Source organism: Coregonus lavaretus (genome assembly GCF_964263955.1).
Source record: "Coregonus lavaretus genome assembly, chromosome: 16".
In the NCBI taxonomy this organism is placed as follows: domain Eukaryota; kingdom Metazoa; phylum Chordata; class Actinopteri; order Salmoniformes; family Salmonidae; genus Coregonus; species Coregonus lavaretus.
The window spans coordinates 36,193,441-36,212,838 of record NC_140003.1 but is presented as its reverse complement, the minus strand read 5'-3'; the positions used below and the strand labels follow the sequence as shown (position 1 = coordinate 36,212,838).

Here is a 19,398-nt window from a genome sequence, read left to right as displayed (position 1 = left end):
AAGATCCCACCAGTCACAATCCAACACAGTGTGTATGTTGTGTTCCTTAGATAGGATTGATGGTTATCATGTCATGACCCCAACAGCACTATTTATAGAAGCCCATCGAGTGGAGCGGCCCAGCCAGGCAGAGGAAGTCTAAGAATGTAATTAATGAGGGCACGAGGCCTGTTAAGAGGCCCTAGTGCAGTTTAACAGATTAATCAGTACTGTTTAAAGGGATACTTTGGGATTTTGGCAATGAGGCCTGTTATCTACTTCCCCAGAGTCAGATGAAGTCGTAAATACCATTTTTACAACAAAATAAATCAGTCTCTGCATGTAATTTGGAGGAAGTTGCTAACTAACGCTAGCGCAATTGCTAACTAGCATTAACGCAATGTCTGGAAGTTTATAGGTAAATGCTAGCATATTAGCAGATACCCATAGACTTCCAGTCATTGCGCTAACGCTAGTTAGCATTGGCTCGCGAAACTACCTCTAACATCCTTCACACTGGACACAGACACATAAAAATGGTATCCACAAGTTCATCTGACTCTGGGGAAGTAGATAAAGGGCAGTATATCTTTAACATACAGCTCAATAACATCACCCTGTTTCAACGTGTCTCTATTGATCTCTACCTCTACAGCCTGCAGCCAAATGGCCTTGGGGCATCCCAGAGAGAAAGTGGTGGGAAGGGGTGTGTGTCTGTGTCGGTGTCTGTATGTACAGTTGAAGTCGGAAGTTTACATACACCTTAGCCAAATACATTTAAACTCAGTTTTTCACAATTCCAGACATTTAATCCTAGTAAAAATTCCCTGTTTTAGGTCAGTTAGGATCACCACTTTATTTTAAGAATGTGAAATGTCAGAATAATAGTAGAGAGAATTATTTATTTCAGATTTTATTTATTTCATCACATTCCCAGTGTGTCAGAAGTTTACATACACTAATTAGTATTTGGTAGCATTGCCTTTAAATTGTTTAACTTGGGTCAAACGTTTCGGGTAGCCTTCCACAAGCTTCCTACAATAAGTTGGGTGAATTTTGGCCCATTCCTCCTGACAGAGCTGGTGTAACTGAGTCAGGTTTCTAGGCCTCCTTGCTCGCACACCCTTTTTCAGTTCTGCCCACAAATTTTCTATAGGATTGAGGTCAGGGCTTTGTGATGGCCACTCCAATACCTTGACTTTGTTGTCCTTAAGCCATTTTGCCACAACTTTGGAAGTATGCTTGGTGTCATTGTGCATTTGGAAGACCCATTTGCAACCAAGCTTTAACTTCCTGACTGATGTCTTGAGATGTTGCTTCAATATATCCACATAATTTTCCTTCCTCATGATGCCATCTATTTTGTGAAGTGCACCAGTCCCTTCTGCAGCAAAGCACCCCCACAGCATGATGCTGCCACCCCCGTGCTTCACGGTTGGGATGGTGTTCTTTGGGTTGCAAGCAGCCTCCTTTTTCCTCCAAACATAACGATAGTCATTATGGGCAAACAGTTCTATTTTTGTTTCATCAGACCAGAGGACATTTGTATGATCCAAAAAGTATGATCTTTGTCCTAATGTGCAGTTGCAAACCGTAGTCTGGCTTTTTTATGGCGGTTTTCGAGCAGTGGCTTCTTCCTTGCTGAGCGGCCTTTCAGGTTATGTCGATATAGGACTCGTTTTACTGTGGATATAGATATTTTTGTACCTGTTTCCGCCAGGATCTTCACAAGGTCCTTTGCTGTTGTTCTGGGATTGATTTGCACTTTTTGCACCAAAGTACGTTCATCTCTAGGAGACAGACCGCGTCTCTTTCCTGAGCGGTATGACGGCTGCGTGGTCCCATGGTGTTTATACTTGCATACTATTGTTTGTACAGATGAACGTGGTACCTTCAGGCGTTTGGAAATTGCTCCCAAGGATGAACCAGGTCTTGGCTGATTTGTTTTGATTTTCCCATGATGTCAAGCAAAGAGGCACTGAGTTTGAAGGTAGGCCTTGAAATACATCCACAGGTACACCTCCAATTGACTCAAATTATGTCAATTAACCTATCAGAGGCTTCGAAAGCCATGACATCATTTCCTGGAATTGTCCAAGCTGTTTAAAGGCTCAGTCAACTTAGTGTATGTAAACTTCTGACCCACTGGAATTGTAATACAGTGAATTGTTGGAAAAATGACTTGTGTCATAAACAAAGTAGATGTCCTAACCGACTTGCCAAAACTATAGTTTGTTAACAAGAAATTTGTGGAGTGGTTGAAAAACGAGTTTTAATGACTCCAAACTAAGTGCATGTAAACTTCCTACTTCAACTGTATATGACAGAGCGAGAGAGTGAGAGAGAGAGAGAGGAAGTAAGGTCAATTAAAAAGATAAATAGTTCCAGTCTCCATTGACTACCTTAAAAGGTTCTATTGGGATACCTCTTCTGGTCTGGAAAGCAATTGGAAACCAAATGGATGATTCTCAAAGCAATCATATTTTTTTCTCTCTACGAGACACCATTCACTTCCAGACCATGGCCTAATGCGCCGCCATTAATTATGGCGATTACATTTCTAGCCGTGTCTATAGGTCATGAGAAAGTAACAGTAGATAATAATGTATTGCTTTATGATTGAATAGGGGGGATAAGGAATGTTCATTGGAGAAAAGTGGTATAATAGCTAAGACCTGATAGTGTATAGTAAAACACTATAGTGGCTTTATTTGAAGTGTCACTTAAAGTATGCTACCATGTACTGTACGTCACTGACCCAAACTCACTGTGGGCCGAATCAGGAATGTGAGTGAGTGAATGGATCAGACGTGAGGGGGCAACCATTTGAAATGAAATGTAGCTCAGGTTTAGGAGAGAGAGAGAAAGAAAGAGAGAAACAGAGACAGACAATTTGCACATTGTTACAACACTGTGCATAACCATGATAGAACATTTGAAATGTCTATTCTTTCGAAACTTTTGAGTGTAATGTTTACTGTTAATTTCTGATTGTTTATTTCACTTTTGTTTATTATCTATTCCACTTGCTTTTGCAATGTAAACATGCTTCCCACACCAATATAGCCATTTGCATTGAGAGAGAGAGAGAGAGAGAGAGAGAGAGAGAGTCAGGTTTCTAGGCCTCCTTGCTCGCACACCCTTTTTCAGTTCTGCCCACAAATTTTCTATAGGATTGAGGTCAGGGCTTTGTGATGGCCACTCCAATACCTTGACTTTGTTGTCCTTAAGCCATTTTGCCACAACTTTGGAAGTATGCTTGGTGTCATTGTGCATGTGGAAGACCCATTTGCAACCAAGCTTTAACTTCCTGACTGATGTCTTGAGATGTTGCTTCAATATATCCACATAATTTTCCTTCCTCATGATGCCATCTATTTTGTGAAGTGCACCAGTCCCTTCTGCAGCAAAGCACCCCCACAGCATGATGCTGCCACCCCCGTGCTTCACGGTTGGGATGGTGTTCTTTGGGTTGCAAGCAGCCTCCTTTTTCCTCCAAACATAACGATAGTCATTATGGGCAAACAGTTCTATTTTTGTTTCATCAGACCAGAGGACATTTGTATGATCCAAAAAGTATGATCTTTGTCCTAATGTGCAGTTGCAAACCGTAGTCTGGCTTTTTTATGGCGGTTTTCGAGCAGTGGCTTCTTCCTTGCTGAGCGGCCTTTCAGGTTATGTCGATATAGGACTCGTTTTACTGTGGATATAGATATTTTTGTACCTGTTTCCGCCAGGATCTTCACAAGGTCCTTTGCTGTTGTTCTGGGATTGATTTGCACTTTTTGCACCAAAGTACGTTCATCTCTAGGAGACAGACCGCGTCTCTTTCCTGAGCGGTATGACGGCTGCGTGGTCCCATGGTGTTTATACTTGCATACTATTGTTTGTACAGATGAACGTGGTACCTTCAGGCGTTTGGAAATTGCTCCCAAGGATGAACCAGGTCTTGGCTGATTTGTTTTGATTTTCCCATGATGTCAAGCAAAGAGGCACTGAGTTTGAAGGTAGGCCTTGAAATACATCCACAGGTACACCTCCAATTGACTCAAATGATGTCAATTAACCTATCAGAGGCTTCGAAAGCCATGACATCATTTCCTGGAATTGTCCAAGCTGTTTAAAGGCTCAGTCAACTTAGTGTATGTAAACTTCTGACCCACTGGAATTGTAATACAGTGAATTGTTGGAAAAATGACTTGTGTCATAAACAAAGTAGATGTCCTAACCGACTTGCCAAAACTATAGTTTGTTAACAAGAAATTTGTGGAGTGGTTGAAAAACGAGTTTTAATGACTCCAAACTAAGTGCATGTAAACTTCCTACTTCAACTGTATATGACAGAGCGAGAGAGTGAGAGAGAGAGAGAGGAAGTAAGGTCAATTAAAAAGATAAATAGTTCCAGTCTCCATTGACTACCTTAAAAGGTTCTATTGGGATACCTCTTCTGGTCTGGAAAGCAATTGGAAACCAAATGGATGATTCTCAAAGCAATCATATTTTTTTCTCTCTACGAGACACCATTCACTTCCAGACCATGGCCTAATGCGCCGCCATTAATTATGGCGATTACATTTCTAGCCGTGTCTATAGGTCATGAGAAAGTAACAGTAGATAATAATGTATTGCTTTATGATTGAATAGGGGGGATAAGGAATGTTCATTGGAGAAAAGTGGTATAATAGCTAAGACCTGATAGTGTATAGTAAAACACTATAGTGGCTTTATTTGAAGTGTCACTTAAAGTATGCTACCATGTACTGTACGTCACTGACCCAAACTCACTGTGGGCCGAATCAGGAATGTGAGTGAGTGAATGGATCAGACGTGAGGGGGCAACCATTTGAAATGAAATGTAGCTCAGGTTTAGGAGAGAGAGAGAAAGAAAGAGAGAAACAGAGACAGACAATTTGCACATTGTTACAACACTGTGCATAACCATGATAGAACATTTGAAATGTCTATTCTTTCGAAACTTTTGAGTGTAATGTTTACTGTTAATTTCTGATTGTTTATTTCACTTTTGTTTATTATCTATTCCACTTGCTTTTGCAATGTAAACATGCTTCCCACACCAATATAGCCATTTGCATTGAGAGAGAGAGAGAGAGAGAGAGAGAGAGAGAGAGTCAGGTTTCTAGGCCTCCTTGCTCGCACACCCTTTTTCAGTTCTGCCCACAAATTTTCTATAGGATTGAGGTCAGGGCTTTGTGATGGCCACTCCAATACCTTGACTTTGTTGTCCTTAAGCCATTTTGCCACAACTTTGGAAGTATGCTTGGTGTCATTGTGCATGTGGTAGACCCATTTGCAACCAAGCTTTAACTTCCTGACTGATGTCTTGAGATGTTGCTTCAATATATCCACATAATTTTCCTTCCTCATGATGCCATCTATTTTGTGAAGTGCACCAGTCCCTTCTGCAGCAAAGCACCCCCACAGCATGATGCTGCCACCCCCGTGCTTCACGGTTGGGATGGTGTTCTTTGGGTTGCAAGCAGCCTCCTTTTTCCTCCAAACATAACGATAGTCATTATGGGCAAACAGTTCTATTTTTGTTTCATCAGACCAGAGGACATTTGTATGATCCAAAAAGTATGATCTTTGTCCTAATGTGCAGTTGCAAACCGTAGTCTGGCTTTTTTATGGCGGTTTTCGAGCAGTGGCTTCTTCCTTGCTGAGCGGCCTTTCAGGTTATGTCGATATAGGACTCGTTTTACTGTGGATATAGATATTTTTGTACCTGTTTCTGCCAGGATCTTCACAAGGTCCTTTGCTGTTGTTCTGGGATTGATTTGCACTTTTTGCACCAAAGTACGTTCATCTCTAGGAGACAGACCGCGTCTCTTTCCTGAGCGGTATGACGGCTGCGTGGTCCCATGGTGTTTATACTTGCATACTATTGTTTGTACAGATGAACGTGGTACCTTCAGGCGTTTGGAAATTGCTCCCAAGGATGAACCAGGTCTTGGCTGATTTGTTTTGATTTTCCCATGATGTCAAGCAAAGAGGCACTGAGTTTGAAGGTAGGCCTTGAAATACATCCACAGCAGGTGATGGCTGCAGGCTCTGATTTATCACACAGGCCTTACTTGTATCAACCAACACATTGCCTAAAAGATGATAACATCACGCTAGGGGTGTAACGATTCGTTTTAACAACGATTCGATTTGTATCACGATTCGTGGTTGTCGATACAATTCAAGGACGATATTGGTTCATTTAGAACGATACGATCCGAAACGATTCAGTGACTTGAAATCGATTCAGTAACCTTTTAGCCAAAAATTCAACCAGTGTGACTGAAATAAATACCTGGATACTGGACAGTGCAGGTGAAGTTTCCTAGATTCCTGTTTCTTGTAAGGACCGCAATGGTGGCTTGATAATTTCTCCCTCGTCGGCTTCTCCTCTGTCGTCCGCCATGCTATGTTTTGTTGTCTTGGCGCCTTTGCGCTGCTGCTGGCGCAATGACGTCACGGATAGGCAGACTGAATCGAGTAATGTTTAAAGCCTTTATCATTAAAAGTGCTAAGAAAAAACATCCATATAAAGTCTGACGTGCTTAAATCCAATGGGTTATTTCCTAGTATCGATACAATCGATTTATTACATTTTAAAACGATGTTAGATCGATATATGTTGTCCAAAAGGCCAACTCGCCGAGCACAGATCGATGTAGTTGGATCATAGGAATATAAATCGATACATCGATGTAGTAGATGGATCGTTACACCCCTACATCACGCTGTAATATGCAGTAACAAAAATATCTTCACACACACTCTTTCTTTCTTTCCTTCTCTCTCTCGCTCTCCCTCACTCACCTCTTCATATAACATTACCCAGATGCTGTGTCTGAGCTCTGAGTTGGCACCACCTCAGTGTTGGCTCATTAGAATGTGTTTGGAGGCGCCTGCAATTAAACACATTCTCAATAACAAGTTGAGCGGAACTGTGGTAAGTGCATTCACGTGTTTGTGGCACGTATGTGCATATCTCTCATGAAAATATGGCTTCAGCCTAATCGAAGCCAATTAGTTTCCCTGTGTGCTCGGTGGCTGTGCAGGGAACAGCCATAACTCCCTGAGCACATTTACTTTTGTCATCCTGCTGGCTGTCTGTACCAGAAGAGGAGAGGAGCAAATTCTCTCCTTAATTACCCATGGGATATCAATATTGACCATCACACACGCACATCACCCCTTCTCAGAGAGAGAGAGCGAGAGAGAGCGGTAGTGGAGACAGACAGAGAGAGAGGGAGAGAGCGAAAGAGAGAGAGAGAGGTAGTGGAGACAGACAGAGACAGAGACAGAGACAGAGAGAGAGAGAGAGAGAGAGAGAGAGAGAGAGAGAGAGAAAGAGAGAGAGAGAGAGAGAGGTAGTGGAGACAGACAGAGACAGAGACAGAGAGAGAGAGAGAGAGAGAGAGAGAGAGAGAGAGAGAGAGAGAGAGAGAGAGAGAGAGAGAGAGAGAGAGAGAGAGAGAGAGACAGAGAGACAGAGAGACAGAGAGACAGAGAGACAGAGAGACAGAGAGGTAGGGAGGGAGGGATGAAGGGAAACAGAGACATACTGTAACTAGAAAAGAAAGAGAATTGTACATTTCCACCCCTTGGGTCAGAACCTGGGCCTATATCTTCCATCAATACTTCACCCAACTGGCAAGTTTCTTCACTGACATTTTCAACCTGTCCCTGATGGAGTCTGTAATACCAACATGTTTCAAGCAGACCACCATAGTCCCTGTACCCAAGAACACTAAGGTAACCTGCCTAAAAGACTACAGACCCGTAGCACTCACATCTTTAGCCATGAAGTGCTTTGAAAGGCTGGTCATGGCTCACACCAACATCATTATCCCAGAAACCCTAGACCCACTCCAATTTGTATACCGCCTCAACAGATCCACAGATGATGCAATCTCTATTGCACTCCACACTGCCCTTTCCCACCTGGACAAAAGGAACTAATGAATGCTATTCATTAACTACAGCTCAGCATTCAACACAATAGTGCCCTCAAAGAACATCACTAAGCTAAGGACCCTGGGACTAAACACTTCCCTCTGCAACTGGATCCTGGACTTCCTGACGGGCCGCCCCCAGGTGGTAAGGGTAGGTAACAACACATCTGCCACGCTGATCCTCAACACGGGGGCCTCTCAGGGGTACTCCCTGTTCACCCATGACTGCATGGCCAGGCACGACTCCAACACCATCATTAAGTTTGCCGACGACACAACATTGGTAGGCCTGATCACCGACAACGATGAGACAGCCTGTAGGGAGGAGGTCAGAGACCTGGCCGTGTGGTGCCAGGATAACAACCTCTCATTTTACATTACATTTTAGTCATTTAGCAGACGCTCTTATCCAGAGCGACTTACAGTTAGTGAATGCATATGTTTATTTTTATTTTTTTCATACTGGCCCCCCGTGGGAAACGAACTCACATCCCTGCCGGCCAAACCCTCCCCTACCTTGGACGACGCTGGACCAATTGTGCGCCGCCCATGGGTCTCCCGGTTGCGGCCGGCTGCGACAGAGCCTGGACTCGAACCAGGATCTCTAGTGGCACAGCTAGCACTGCGATGCAGTGCCTTAGACCACTGTGCCACTCTGGAGTCACTCTCCCTCAACATGTTCAAGACAAAGGAGATGATTGTGGACTACAGGAAAAGGAGGACCGAGCACACCTCCATTCTCATCAACGGGGCTGTAGTGGAGCAGGTTGAGAGCTTCAAGTTCCTTGGTGTCCACATCAACAACAAACTATCATGGTCCAAACACACCAAGACAGTCGTGAAGAGGGCACGACAAAGCCTATTCCCCCTCAGGAGACTGAAAAGATTTGGCATGGGTCATCAGATCCTCAAAAAGTTCTACAGCTGCACCATCGAGAGCATCCTGACTGGTTGCATCACTGCCTGGTATGGCAACTGCTCGGCCTCCGACCGCAAGGCACTACAGAGGGTAGTGCGTACAGCCTAGTACAATCACTGGGGCCAAGCTTCCTGCCATCCAGGACCTCTATATCAGGCGGTGTCAGAGGAAGGCCCTAAAAATTGTCAAAGACTCCAGCCACCCTAGTCATAGACTGTTCTCTCTGATACCGCACGGCAAGCGGTACCATGGCGCCAAGTCTACGTCCAAAAGGCTTCTTAACAGCTTCTACGCCCAAGCCATAAGACTCCTGAACAGCTAATCAAATGGTTACCTGGACTATTTGCATTGTCTTACTGCTGCTCTTTTAATTATTTGTTATTGTTACGTTCCCCAGTTTCTATGTTGTGGTTTGTGTATTTTCATGTAGGTATTTCAGGAAATGGGTTCCTGAAATTCCCCAACAAGCAGCTGATTGATTAGAAAAACATTGATGATTTGAGAGCTGACACCGCGCCCTCGTCAGGACGCAGCTGTCTCCAATTTACCAACTCCTCCTGAAGCTATATAAGCCCCAGTTGCTCAGAACCAGAATTGCTGAGAGTTACAGCATGTTGGTTGTATGCTAAGAGTTTGGTATGTACTGTGCTCTGAGAACCAATTGTAATGTTTTGTGTTAGTTTGTGGCTCAGAGTTTCTTTAATGTCCTGAGTAAGTTTTTTTCTCAGGTTTTGTGCTATTTTTGTTTCATTTGTTCCCAAGGGGGGAAGGGGAAGGCACCTAGGGAGTGCTTAGGTAAGAGGCCCGCGGGCATACATTACCCGTAGAAGTTGACTGTCTATGCACACTAGGAAAGACCTGGGCGGACCATCCTTTGTATTTTGGTTAGTGCACCAGGTGGTGCTAGTTAAGTAAGTAGTGGGTAGGCAGGTAAGGTAAGAGAGGGGGCTTTGATATTTACTTTCTTTGCTTTGGTTCCGTCCAGCCCCTTTTCCCCAAACTTACCGTGCGAAGGAATAAATTCCCTGTTAATGGTATTCTCTGCCTTTTGTCATCCTTACTCACACCTACAGTCCCATACCTCTTTCACACCACGGAGAGTTGAGTTGTAGCAGGGTGTTGCGTTCCCTCTTCCGAGAGGCGTGCGTAACAGTTATAATTTTTTTTACTTAACACTTATTTTTCTTAAAACTGCATTGTTGTAAGTAAGCATTTCACTGTAAAGTCTACACCTGTTGTATTCGGCGCATGTGACAAATACAATTTGATTTTATTTGATTTTTGGGTATACATGTGCTAACTGATTACTCAAATTGTAGTTTGTTGAACGTTTCCTCAAGTTTCTCTCCCCAATACTCACTAGCCTAGCAACCTCGGCCTCATGCACCAACATTTCCAAATGTAAACAACACACACAGATATCTTCCTGGTTAGATTTTCCCCATTTTAAGGTACAGCACAAATCTCTCCTTAGCTTACACAGTCAGAGGGGGACGGAGAGCGGGAAACTACTGTGACAATCCTTTTCAAGGTTAGGAGAGTTTGTACACAAATTCAGCGGGAGACCGTCACCAAAATCACCCCAGAGGGAGTTCTTTCGAACAGGACAGTACCTGTACGTTGGTTTCTCCTTCCTGGTCCACCCAGGCCGCAGGCGTGGTTGAGGATAGCAGTGTTCGATACACGAATCGGGTTCTCAGTAGGTCTAGGTCCAACAGCCAACAGGTAAGTCCAAACAGTCCAGGTCATACACGGTAAATCCAGCCGATATATAGTCACTTTTCTCTTTTTCCGTGGTTCACAGATTTTCTCTCCCTCTCTCTCCCTCTCTCCCTCTCTCCCTCTCTTCCCCCTCCCTCTCCCCTCCCTCCCCCTCCCTCTCCCCCTCCCTCCCCCTCCCTCTCCCCCTCCCTCCCCCTCCCTCTCCCTCCCCCTCCCCCTCCCCCTCCCCCTCCCTCTCCCTCTCCCTCCCTCTCCCTCTCCCTCCCTCTCCCCCTCCCTCTCCCTCCCCCTCTCCCTCTCCCTCCCCCTCCCTCTCCCTCCCTCCCTCCCCCCTTATATGTGGGTCGGCCCCACCTTGCTTCTGGGGATTGTAGTTTTTGGCAGTCGGCCATTTTGTGATCAGTAGTTGGCCATTTTAGTGAGAGGGCAGAGCCCGTTTATTAGTTCTGCCCTCACATATCTGCCATTAACACTCTGCCCCCTTCTTTGCCACACATCTCCCCCCCTAGCTTCGACCCCCTAGGTCAGGTTACCTCAGCAAAATAGGCATGCATGCGGGATAACCCATCCACATTTCCTTCCCTGCTCTGTGTTTTAAGTAAAATTGAAACGGTTGGAGACTCAAAAACCACTGCATCACCCGAGCGTTCTTCTCTTTAGCTCTATGCATCCAGGTGAGTGGGGCATGGTCACTGATGAGGGTGAAGTGGCGCCCTAGCAGTTAATATTTCAGGCTTTCTAGAGCCCACTTTACTGCCAGCGCCTCTTTCTCAACGACTTAGTAATTGGCCTCCCGTGGTTCCAGCTTCCTGCTTAAAAACAGGATGGGGTGTTCCACCCCTTCTACCTCTTGGGAGAGCACGGCTACCAACCCGACCTCTGAGGCACCGTCTGAACCACGAACTCACGCTCAAAGTCTGGTACCACCAGCACTGGATTACAGCAGAGAGCCTCCTGTAATGTTCTAAATGCTTTGGTGGACTTTTCATCCCATTTTACCATGTTTGGCTATCTGGCTCTAGTCATGTCGGTGAGTGGGGCGGCCACTGTAGCATAATTTGGGATGAACTTCCGGTAGTAACCTGTCAACCCTAGGAAGGCTCAAACCTGCTTCTTATTTACTGGTTTCGGCCATCCTCTAATTGCCTCAACCTTCTTAAGTTGGGGTTTGATTAACCGTCTTCCCACGGTGTATGCCAGATACTCGGTTTCCTCTAACCCCACATAACACTTGGCAGGGTTCGCCATGAGCCCTGCCTTCCTAAGGGCGTTTAGCGCTGCCTGTACCCGGGGTAAGTGGAATTCCCAATCTGGGCTGTAGATCTCCACGTCATCTAAATAGGCTGCGGCATAAGCTCGGTGCGGTTTTAGGACCTGGTCCATTAGTCGTTGAAAGGTGGCTGGGGCCCCATGTAAGCCGAATGACATGACGGTGTATTGAAACAAACCGTCAGGGGTTGCGAAGGCTCTCTTTCCTTTGGCTCTGGGGGTCAGGGGAATTTACCAGTAACCTTTGGCTAGGTCCAGGGTTCATAATGTAACGAGCTTTACCAACTTTCTCCAATAGTTCATCTACTCGGGGCATGGGGTAGGCATCAAACTTGGAGATTTAATTTACCTTCCGAAAATCATTACAAAACCACAAAGACCCATCGGGCTTGGAGACCATCACAATTGGGCTAGACCACTCACTATGTGACTCTTCGACCACTCCAGCTGCCAACATTTTCTCAGTCTCCACTCTAGTCGGGCTCGTCGAGCCTCGGGTACCCGATATGGCCTCATGCTCACTTTTTTCCCTGGTAGGGAAACAATATCATGAGCCGTAACCTCAGTTCGTACTGGTATCCCTGAAAACACATCTGTTTCTCTGGATCAGGGTCTTTACTTCCTGTACTTGTGTTGGGGACAGAGTTGGTGAAACTTGCACGTTGGCTGCCCCCTGAGTGGGTGTGGGGTAAGTGACAATTAGTGTTTCTCTCTCTCTCCATGCTTTTAACAGGTTTATGTGATAGATCTGTTCTGGGGTCCGACGACCTGGCTGTCGGATCCGATAATTAACTTATCCTATTTTCTCCAGCACTTCATACTGTCCTTTCCATATGGCTAGTAGTTTACACTCTACCGTGGGGACCAGCACTAACATCTTATCTCCCGGTTGAAATTCCCTCAGGGTATCCTTCCGGTTATAAGTGTGCAGCTGGTGCTCTTGTGCTTGCCTCATGTGCTCTCTGACGATGGCCGTGACTTTGTCTATCCTGTCTTGCATTGTCGTGACTAGTATAAGGAGAGGCCTGGTGCTCCCAGGTTTCCCGGGCGATGTGTAAGATTCCCCGGGGGTGCCTCCCATATACTAGCTCAAAGGGTGAAAACCCCAGCGAGGCTTGGGGAACCTCTCTAATGGCAAACATCAGATATGGCAACATGAAATCCCAGTTTTTACCATCCTTATTGATTACCTTTGTGAGCATTGACTTCAGGGTGCGGTTGAATCTCTCAACCATCCCGTCCGTCTAAGGATGGTAAACCAAGGTCCTCAACTGTTTCAACTGCCACAACTTACAAAGGTCCGCCATAAGGTGGGACATAAAGGGGGTCCCCTGATCAGTAAGGATCTCCTTTGGAATCCCTACCTTGGTGAACAGGAGCACTAACTCCTTGGCAATATTTTTGAATGCCATCGTCCGAAGGGGAATGGCTTCTGGGTAGCGAGTGGCATAATCTACCCAGTATTATATCATACGGCATCTTCTTTAATAGAACAGTAGGTCGCAATACAGTGAGGGGAAAAAAGTATTTCATCCCCTGCTGATTTTGTACGTTTGCCCAATGACAAAGAAATGATCAGTCTATAATTTTAATGGTAGGTTTATTTGAACAGTGAGAGACAGAATAACAACAAAAAAATCCAGAAAAACATGTCAAAAATGTTATAACTTTATTTGCATTTTAATTAGGGAAATAAGTCCCGGTTTTTGGCTTTTGCCGGAGTGTCTCGCCCCCAGTCTGGTTCTTTCCCCCTCCCAATGCTGGAACAGTCATACCCGGTCCGCTGGTTCACCTGGGCTTGGGAAATTGGGATTTTTCCTCCTGTGCCTGCTCAGAAGTTCCTGCCATACAATATCGTTCAACCAAGGCCACGAGATGGTCGGCGGAAAGTACTTAGTTCTGGCCAACCCATCGTCGAACTTCTCGGGGTAGACCTCGCTGAAACTGGTTGAGTACGATGGTCTCGACGACCTCGGCGGATGAACGGGTCTCTGGTCGCAACCATTTCCGTGCCAGGTGAATCAAGTGAGAGGGTTGTCCAAGTCTGTAGGCCCACTGGTGGAAGCGATGTGCCCTCACGGTATTGGTCACTCCCAGTCTAGTCAGAATCTCTCCCTTTAGTTTATCATGGTTCTGTGCATCTATCAACTCCAGGTCATCCTGATGCATTCGTATCGCATCCCGATGAGCTATTTGTTGAGCTCTAGTTGCCTCTTGTTGGGCTGCCACTGCTTGTAACAGTGCCTGTATGGCTCTTTCCATACTAATTGTCCCTGAGCAAACTGAACGAAACAAACAAAACCACAAAAAACCTGACTACCCTTCCGAGTGCTAACTGAACAAAAAAATATATATATATGAAATGTACATTTACATTTACATTTACATTTACGTCATTTAGCAGACGCTCTTATCCAGAGCGACTTACAAATTGGTGCATTCACCCTATAACCAGTGGGATAACCACTTTACATTTTTTTTTTTTTTTTTTAAGAGGGGGGGGGGGGGGGGGGGGGGGGGTAGAAGGATTACTTTATCCTATCCCAGGTATTCCTTAAAGAGGTGGGGTTTCAAATGTCTCCGGAAGGTGGTGAGTGACTCCGCTGTCCTGGCGTCGTGAGGGAGCTTGTTCCACCATTGGGGTGCCAGAGCAGCGAACAGTTTTGACTGGGCTGAGCGGGAACTATGCTTCCGCAGAGGAAGGGGAGCCAGCAGGCCAGAGGTGGATGAACGCAATGCCCTCGTTTGGGTGTAGGGACTGATCAGAGCCTGAAGGTACGGAGGTGCCGTTCCCCTCACAGCTTCATAGGCAAGCACCATGGTCTTGTAACAGATGCGAGTGCCTGGATTAGGACCTGTGCCGCTTCCTGTGTAAGGCAGGGTCGTACTCTCCGAATGTTGTAGAGCATGTACCTTACTAGCGGTATGGCTAGTCCATTTATCCGGTTCAAACGACAATGTGCCCGCATTCTCCACCACGTGTGACAATCCTCTTCAAGGTTAGGAGAGTTTGTATACAAATTCAGCGGGAGACCGTCACCTAAATCACCCCAGAGAGAGTTATTTCGAACAGGACAGTACCTGTACGTTGGTTTCTCCGTCCTGGTCCGCCCAGGCCGCAAGCGTGGTCGAGGATAGCAGTGTTCGATACACAAATCGGGTTCTAGGTAGGTCCAGGTCCAACAGCCAACAGGTAAATCCAAACAGTCTAGGTCATACACGTAAATCCAGCCGATATATATTGTCACTTTTCTCTTTTTCCGTTGTTCACAGATCCACAGCCCCTTGCTCTCTCTCTCTCTTCCTGGTTTGTCTTAACCCCTTATATGTGGGTCGGCCCCACCTTGCGAGCGTTCCCCTTGCTTCTGGGGATTGTCGTTTTTGGCGGTCTGCCATTTTGTGATCTGTAGTTCTTGTTGGGGTAGCCATTTTAGTGAGAGGGCAGAGCCCGTTTATTAGTTTTGCCCTCACATATCTGCCATTTAACACTCTGCCCCCTTCGTTGCCACACATAAACGGAGCTAGTAGTTGTGATTGTTTAGAGGGGTAATCCACACTAAATCCCTGTGCATACATGTTCACACTGATATAAACATGACAACCACTGAGTCTGCCTTGTTAGAATCACACAAAACAACACCATTGTGTACACATAGTAGTTGTGGGGGGTTAACTAACTGCCTTGCTCAATGGCAGAACAATAGATCTTTCGCCTTGTCAGTGCGGGGATTCGAACTGGCAACCTTCCAGTTACTGGCCAAACACGCTAACCACCAAGACATCTGCCACCCCATCACCCTCAAAACACTGTAAAAACAGACACTGATTAGCAAATAGTGGAAATGGCACCCTATTCCCTACACAGTGTACTACTTTTGACCAGGGCCCATAGACCTTTATATAGGGAACAGGGTGCCATTTGGGACATAGAAGGATTCTGCTTGTGACCAATAGCCTGTCTTTGGCACTGTCTCTAGCCAGTCTTTGGCACTTTCTCTAGCCTGTCTTTGGCACTGTCTCTAGCCAGTCTTTGGCACTTTCTCTAGCCTGTCTTTGGCACTGTCTCTAGCCTGTTGTTGGCACTGCCTCTAGCCTGTCTTTGGGACTGTCTCTAGCCTGTCTTTGGCACTGCCTCTAGCCTGTCTGGCACTGTCTCTAGCCTGTTGTTGGCACTGTCTCTAGCCTGTCTTTGGGACTGTCTCTAGTCTGTCTTTGGTACTGTCTCTAGCCTGTCTTTGGTACTGTCTCTAGCCTGTCTTTGGTACTGTCTCTAGCCTGTCTTTGGTACTGTCTCTAGCCTGTCTTTGTCACTGCTTGTCACGTCCACCCCATTACTACATCTACTGCATGATGGGCCATGAGAATAAACATTAATTTTTAATGACACTAGCAATATGAGTGCACTAGGGCTGCAGACACTTTTTACTGGGAGACGTTTTATTAGTTTAATAAAAAATTTACAACAGTGATCATCTATCATCCAGCCTACTTTACAATGTAATAAGCATGATACGACAGGTGACAACTGTCAAGCACTTCTGTAAGAGATAATATCACTTGATGACCAGCTATATGACTGTCATATTGTATGTAGTGATGCACTAGGGCTAGTGAGAACGGTTTCCAGACAACCTGAGTTGCTGTGTGTGTCAAAGCCGTGTTAGATGACTTGTCCGGAGTTACGTCTTTTGATATGATAGCTTATTCTGTCTGCAGCACCAAGTCACTCATGATGGGAGGATTTATCTTAACACAAACCAGGGTCAACTACATTTCAACTCCATTGATTCACAAAATTAATTTAAATTGAATTAATTTATTTAATAATCTGATTTGAAAAGAAAGGGTGCTTTGCAGTCAAATTGATTTTCAATTTCTCACCTGAATTGACTGAATTGAAATGGAATCAATCCCAGCCCTTCAAGAAAGAGTTTAAATCAAGTATGACCGTCTGTTTTACAATGACTAGAGGGTTTGAAGCATGTGGGAGTCGTCTGAGTCTGTTAGAGCTGAACCTCTAGTCCTCTGGTCACGGAGGCTTGGCTTGCTATGAAATCATTCAACCCGCTATGTGATTCAACCAGCATGCACCACTGTCTGTTTGTCTGTTTGCCTACTTCAGTCTACTGCTCTAAAAATACCAGAACACACGGGGACAAAGAGAAAGTGAGAGAAACAGAGAGACAGACAGAGAAATTAGAGCGGTTGAGTGAGAAAGTGAGGAAGTGTTAGGGTGACTGAGTGACTAAAGATGATGGCAGCAGCTGCGGTCTTGGATATTCCCCATCAGTGTGTGTGTGTGTGTGTGTGTGTGTGTGTGTGTGTGAGAGATTCTGAGGAGCATGCTAAATATAGTGTGTATTACATACAGGGCGGTGAAGGGCCTCCCTCAGGCTTCAGACTCTCCTGTCTCTGTACACAGCCTCAGTTTGTACCAACTGCTGTTGTTGACAGAGCGCTGGTCAAACACACACACACACCACACCACACAAAACACACATCACACCACAACACACACCCCACACACACACACACACACAAGGTGTGGTATGGACCAGTTGCATACAGGCTGGTGTCAATGCTGAGTAGATATAGCCTAAAATCATTTAACCATCTGCTTCCCAATAATTATTTCTGACCAACATTCCCATCTCCCCTCAGGCTGTGTCTGTCTAATCTATATTGGTTGGTGCTGTGTACAATTCACTCCCACTCCTGTTTGACAAGAAACCTCCATCATGTCCTGACAATAATTGGTTTGTAATGATAATGGTTTTGTATCACAACCTTATTCCCATGTCAAAATCATTTTCCTGATTACATTTCTCAGACACCTGACACTTTCTCATAGGCATTCAGAGTTGATTTTCATTACGCTACATCAGCATCTCAGTATCAATCACTGATAGAGGGATGGGTGGAGGAGCTGGAAGGGTATGCTCTTTTTGGTCATTTCTCTAGCTATCAAATGTCACTCCACCCATCCCTCTATCAGTGATTGATATTGAGATGCTGATGTACCGTAACGAAAATCAACTCTGTCCATTACTGATCTGAGAGACGGTCACACACACACAGAAACACACACACACACACAGACACAGACACACACACACACACACACACACACAGAAACACACACACACACACACACACACACACACACACACACACAGAAACACACACACACCCACAGACACAGACACACACAGAAACACACTCACACACACTGCCCTTGCTCTAAACAACAGATCAAAATGAGCGTGGGAAAGAGCCACCTTGTTAGAATTGTACAGATACAGCTGGAACATTGAGTATTCCAGATTGATCAAGTACAATGCTGACCTTGTGGAGAAAGGGTAAAGCCTCAGTCTCCTGACTGCACTGGGGACTGGCTTCATTTATAGTAAATATTGCAGTAGTAATGTCTGTCAACAATTTTTTAAAGGATGGGTGGTAGTCATGGTTTTAAAGGGGGGTAGGGGTGTATTTCCAGGAGTGACGATTTCTGAATGAGTGTGATGTTCTCTGGCATTGGGTTTAGTTGTGGCTAGATTGGATACATGAATGCGTAATGCGCTGTTGCTTTTGCTGCTGCTGCTATATGAATTAGCTACATCACTGCACACACACAAACGCACACAAACATATACACACTCACGCATGCACACACACACACACACACACACTGTATGAAAACACACTAGACTAGAGCTATTGTAATTCATTTGTGGAGAAGTCTAGGCATCTGCACTATGGTTGACTCGGTTGACTTACAATTCTTAGAAAGATAGAGGACACTGATTACTGTAGCAATCAGAACATTATGTTCCAGCCCATTTAAATGTTATTAATTACAACCAATTAATTATTATATTATATATAATTCGATTTGAAATTAAATTATGGAATAGCATCATGGTAACCTTTTAATTTGTACTTCGCATGTATTAGTGATTAACTTTTGCGTAAAATCGTTTTTTTTTGTCTCAGGCTATCTTCGATATTTGGAAAAGGCCTATTGATAAACGAAAACTCAAGGAATCTGTGGTTTGAGCGCCTATTGCTGTTGAAATATAGGCTATGGTGAACTGGATTTTGTGTCAGATTAGCGAAAATAACAATGCAGTAAAAATATCATACAAGTACAAAAATAATAACAAACAACTAGAAAAAACAAAATCACGAATGTCAGGAAGAATCCAGTTAACAAACCAAAACACTGATTTTGTGTATAGTTTTTTGCGTATTTGGTCATTTCATTTAGTTTTATGAAATAACGTAAATATAGGTGGCCCGGCTCCTCACCTTTCTGTTTGACATGTTGCGGTTTGAGCACCACGGACGCGTTTCCACAGGTGGTGATGTTTGTGAGTTCCAGACTGACGTTCGTTGTTCCGATTGACCCAGCGCCTTGCGCTCCCACACACTCCAAGAATGGTGAGGTGTCGTTCAGGGTTTGTAAATCCATCTTGATGGTTAAAGAAAAATGTCAAAAGTGCACATTATATTCTTGCTATGTGCGAGCATCTGCTGTGGTCA

At 44.9% G+C, this 19,398-nt stretch overlaps 1 protein-coding gene across 1 annotated transcript in view; it reads right to left on the bottom strand.

Annotated features, from left to right (window-relative positions):
* The window catches only part of LOC311143829 (cholecystokinin receptor-like), a gene marked incomplete at both ends in the record, with an annotated part of 22,427 nt that extends 3,100 nt beyond the window's left edge, over positions 1-19,327 (bottom strand). The window contains one exon of the mRNA XM_084179711.1: positions 19,165-19,327. Within this exon, the coding sequence (XP_084035837.1) occupies positions 19,165-19,327 (163 nt within the window). The remainder of the gene's footprint in view (positions 1-19,164) is intronic.
* Between the last annotated feature and the right edge of the window lie 71 nt (positions 19,328-19,398).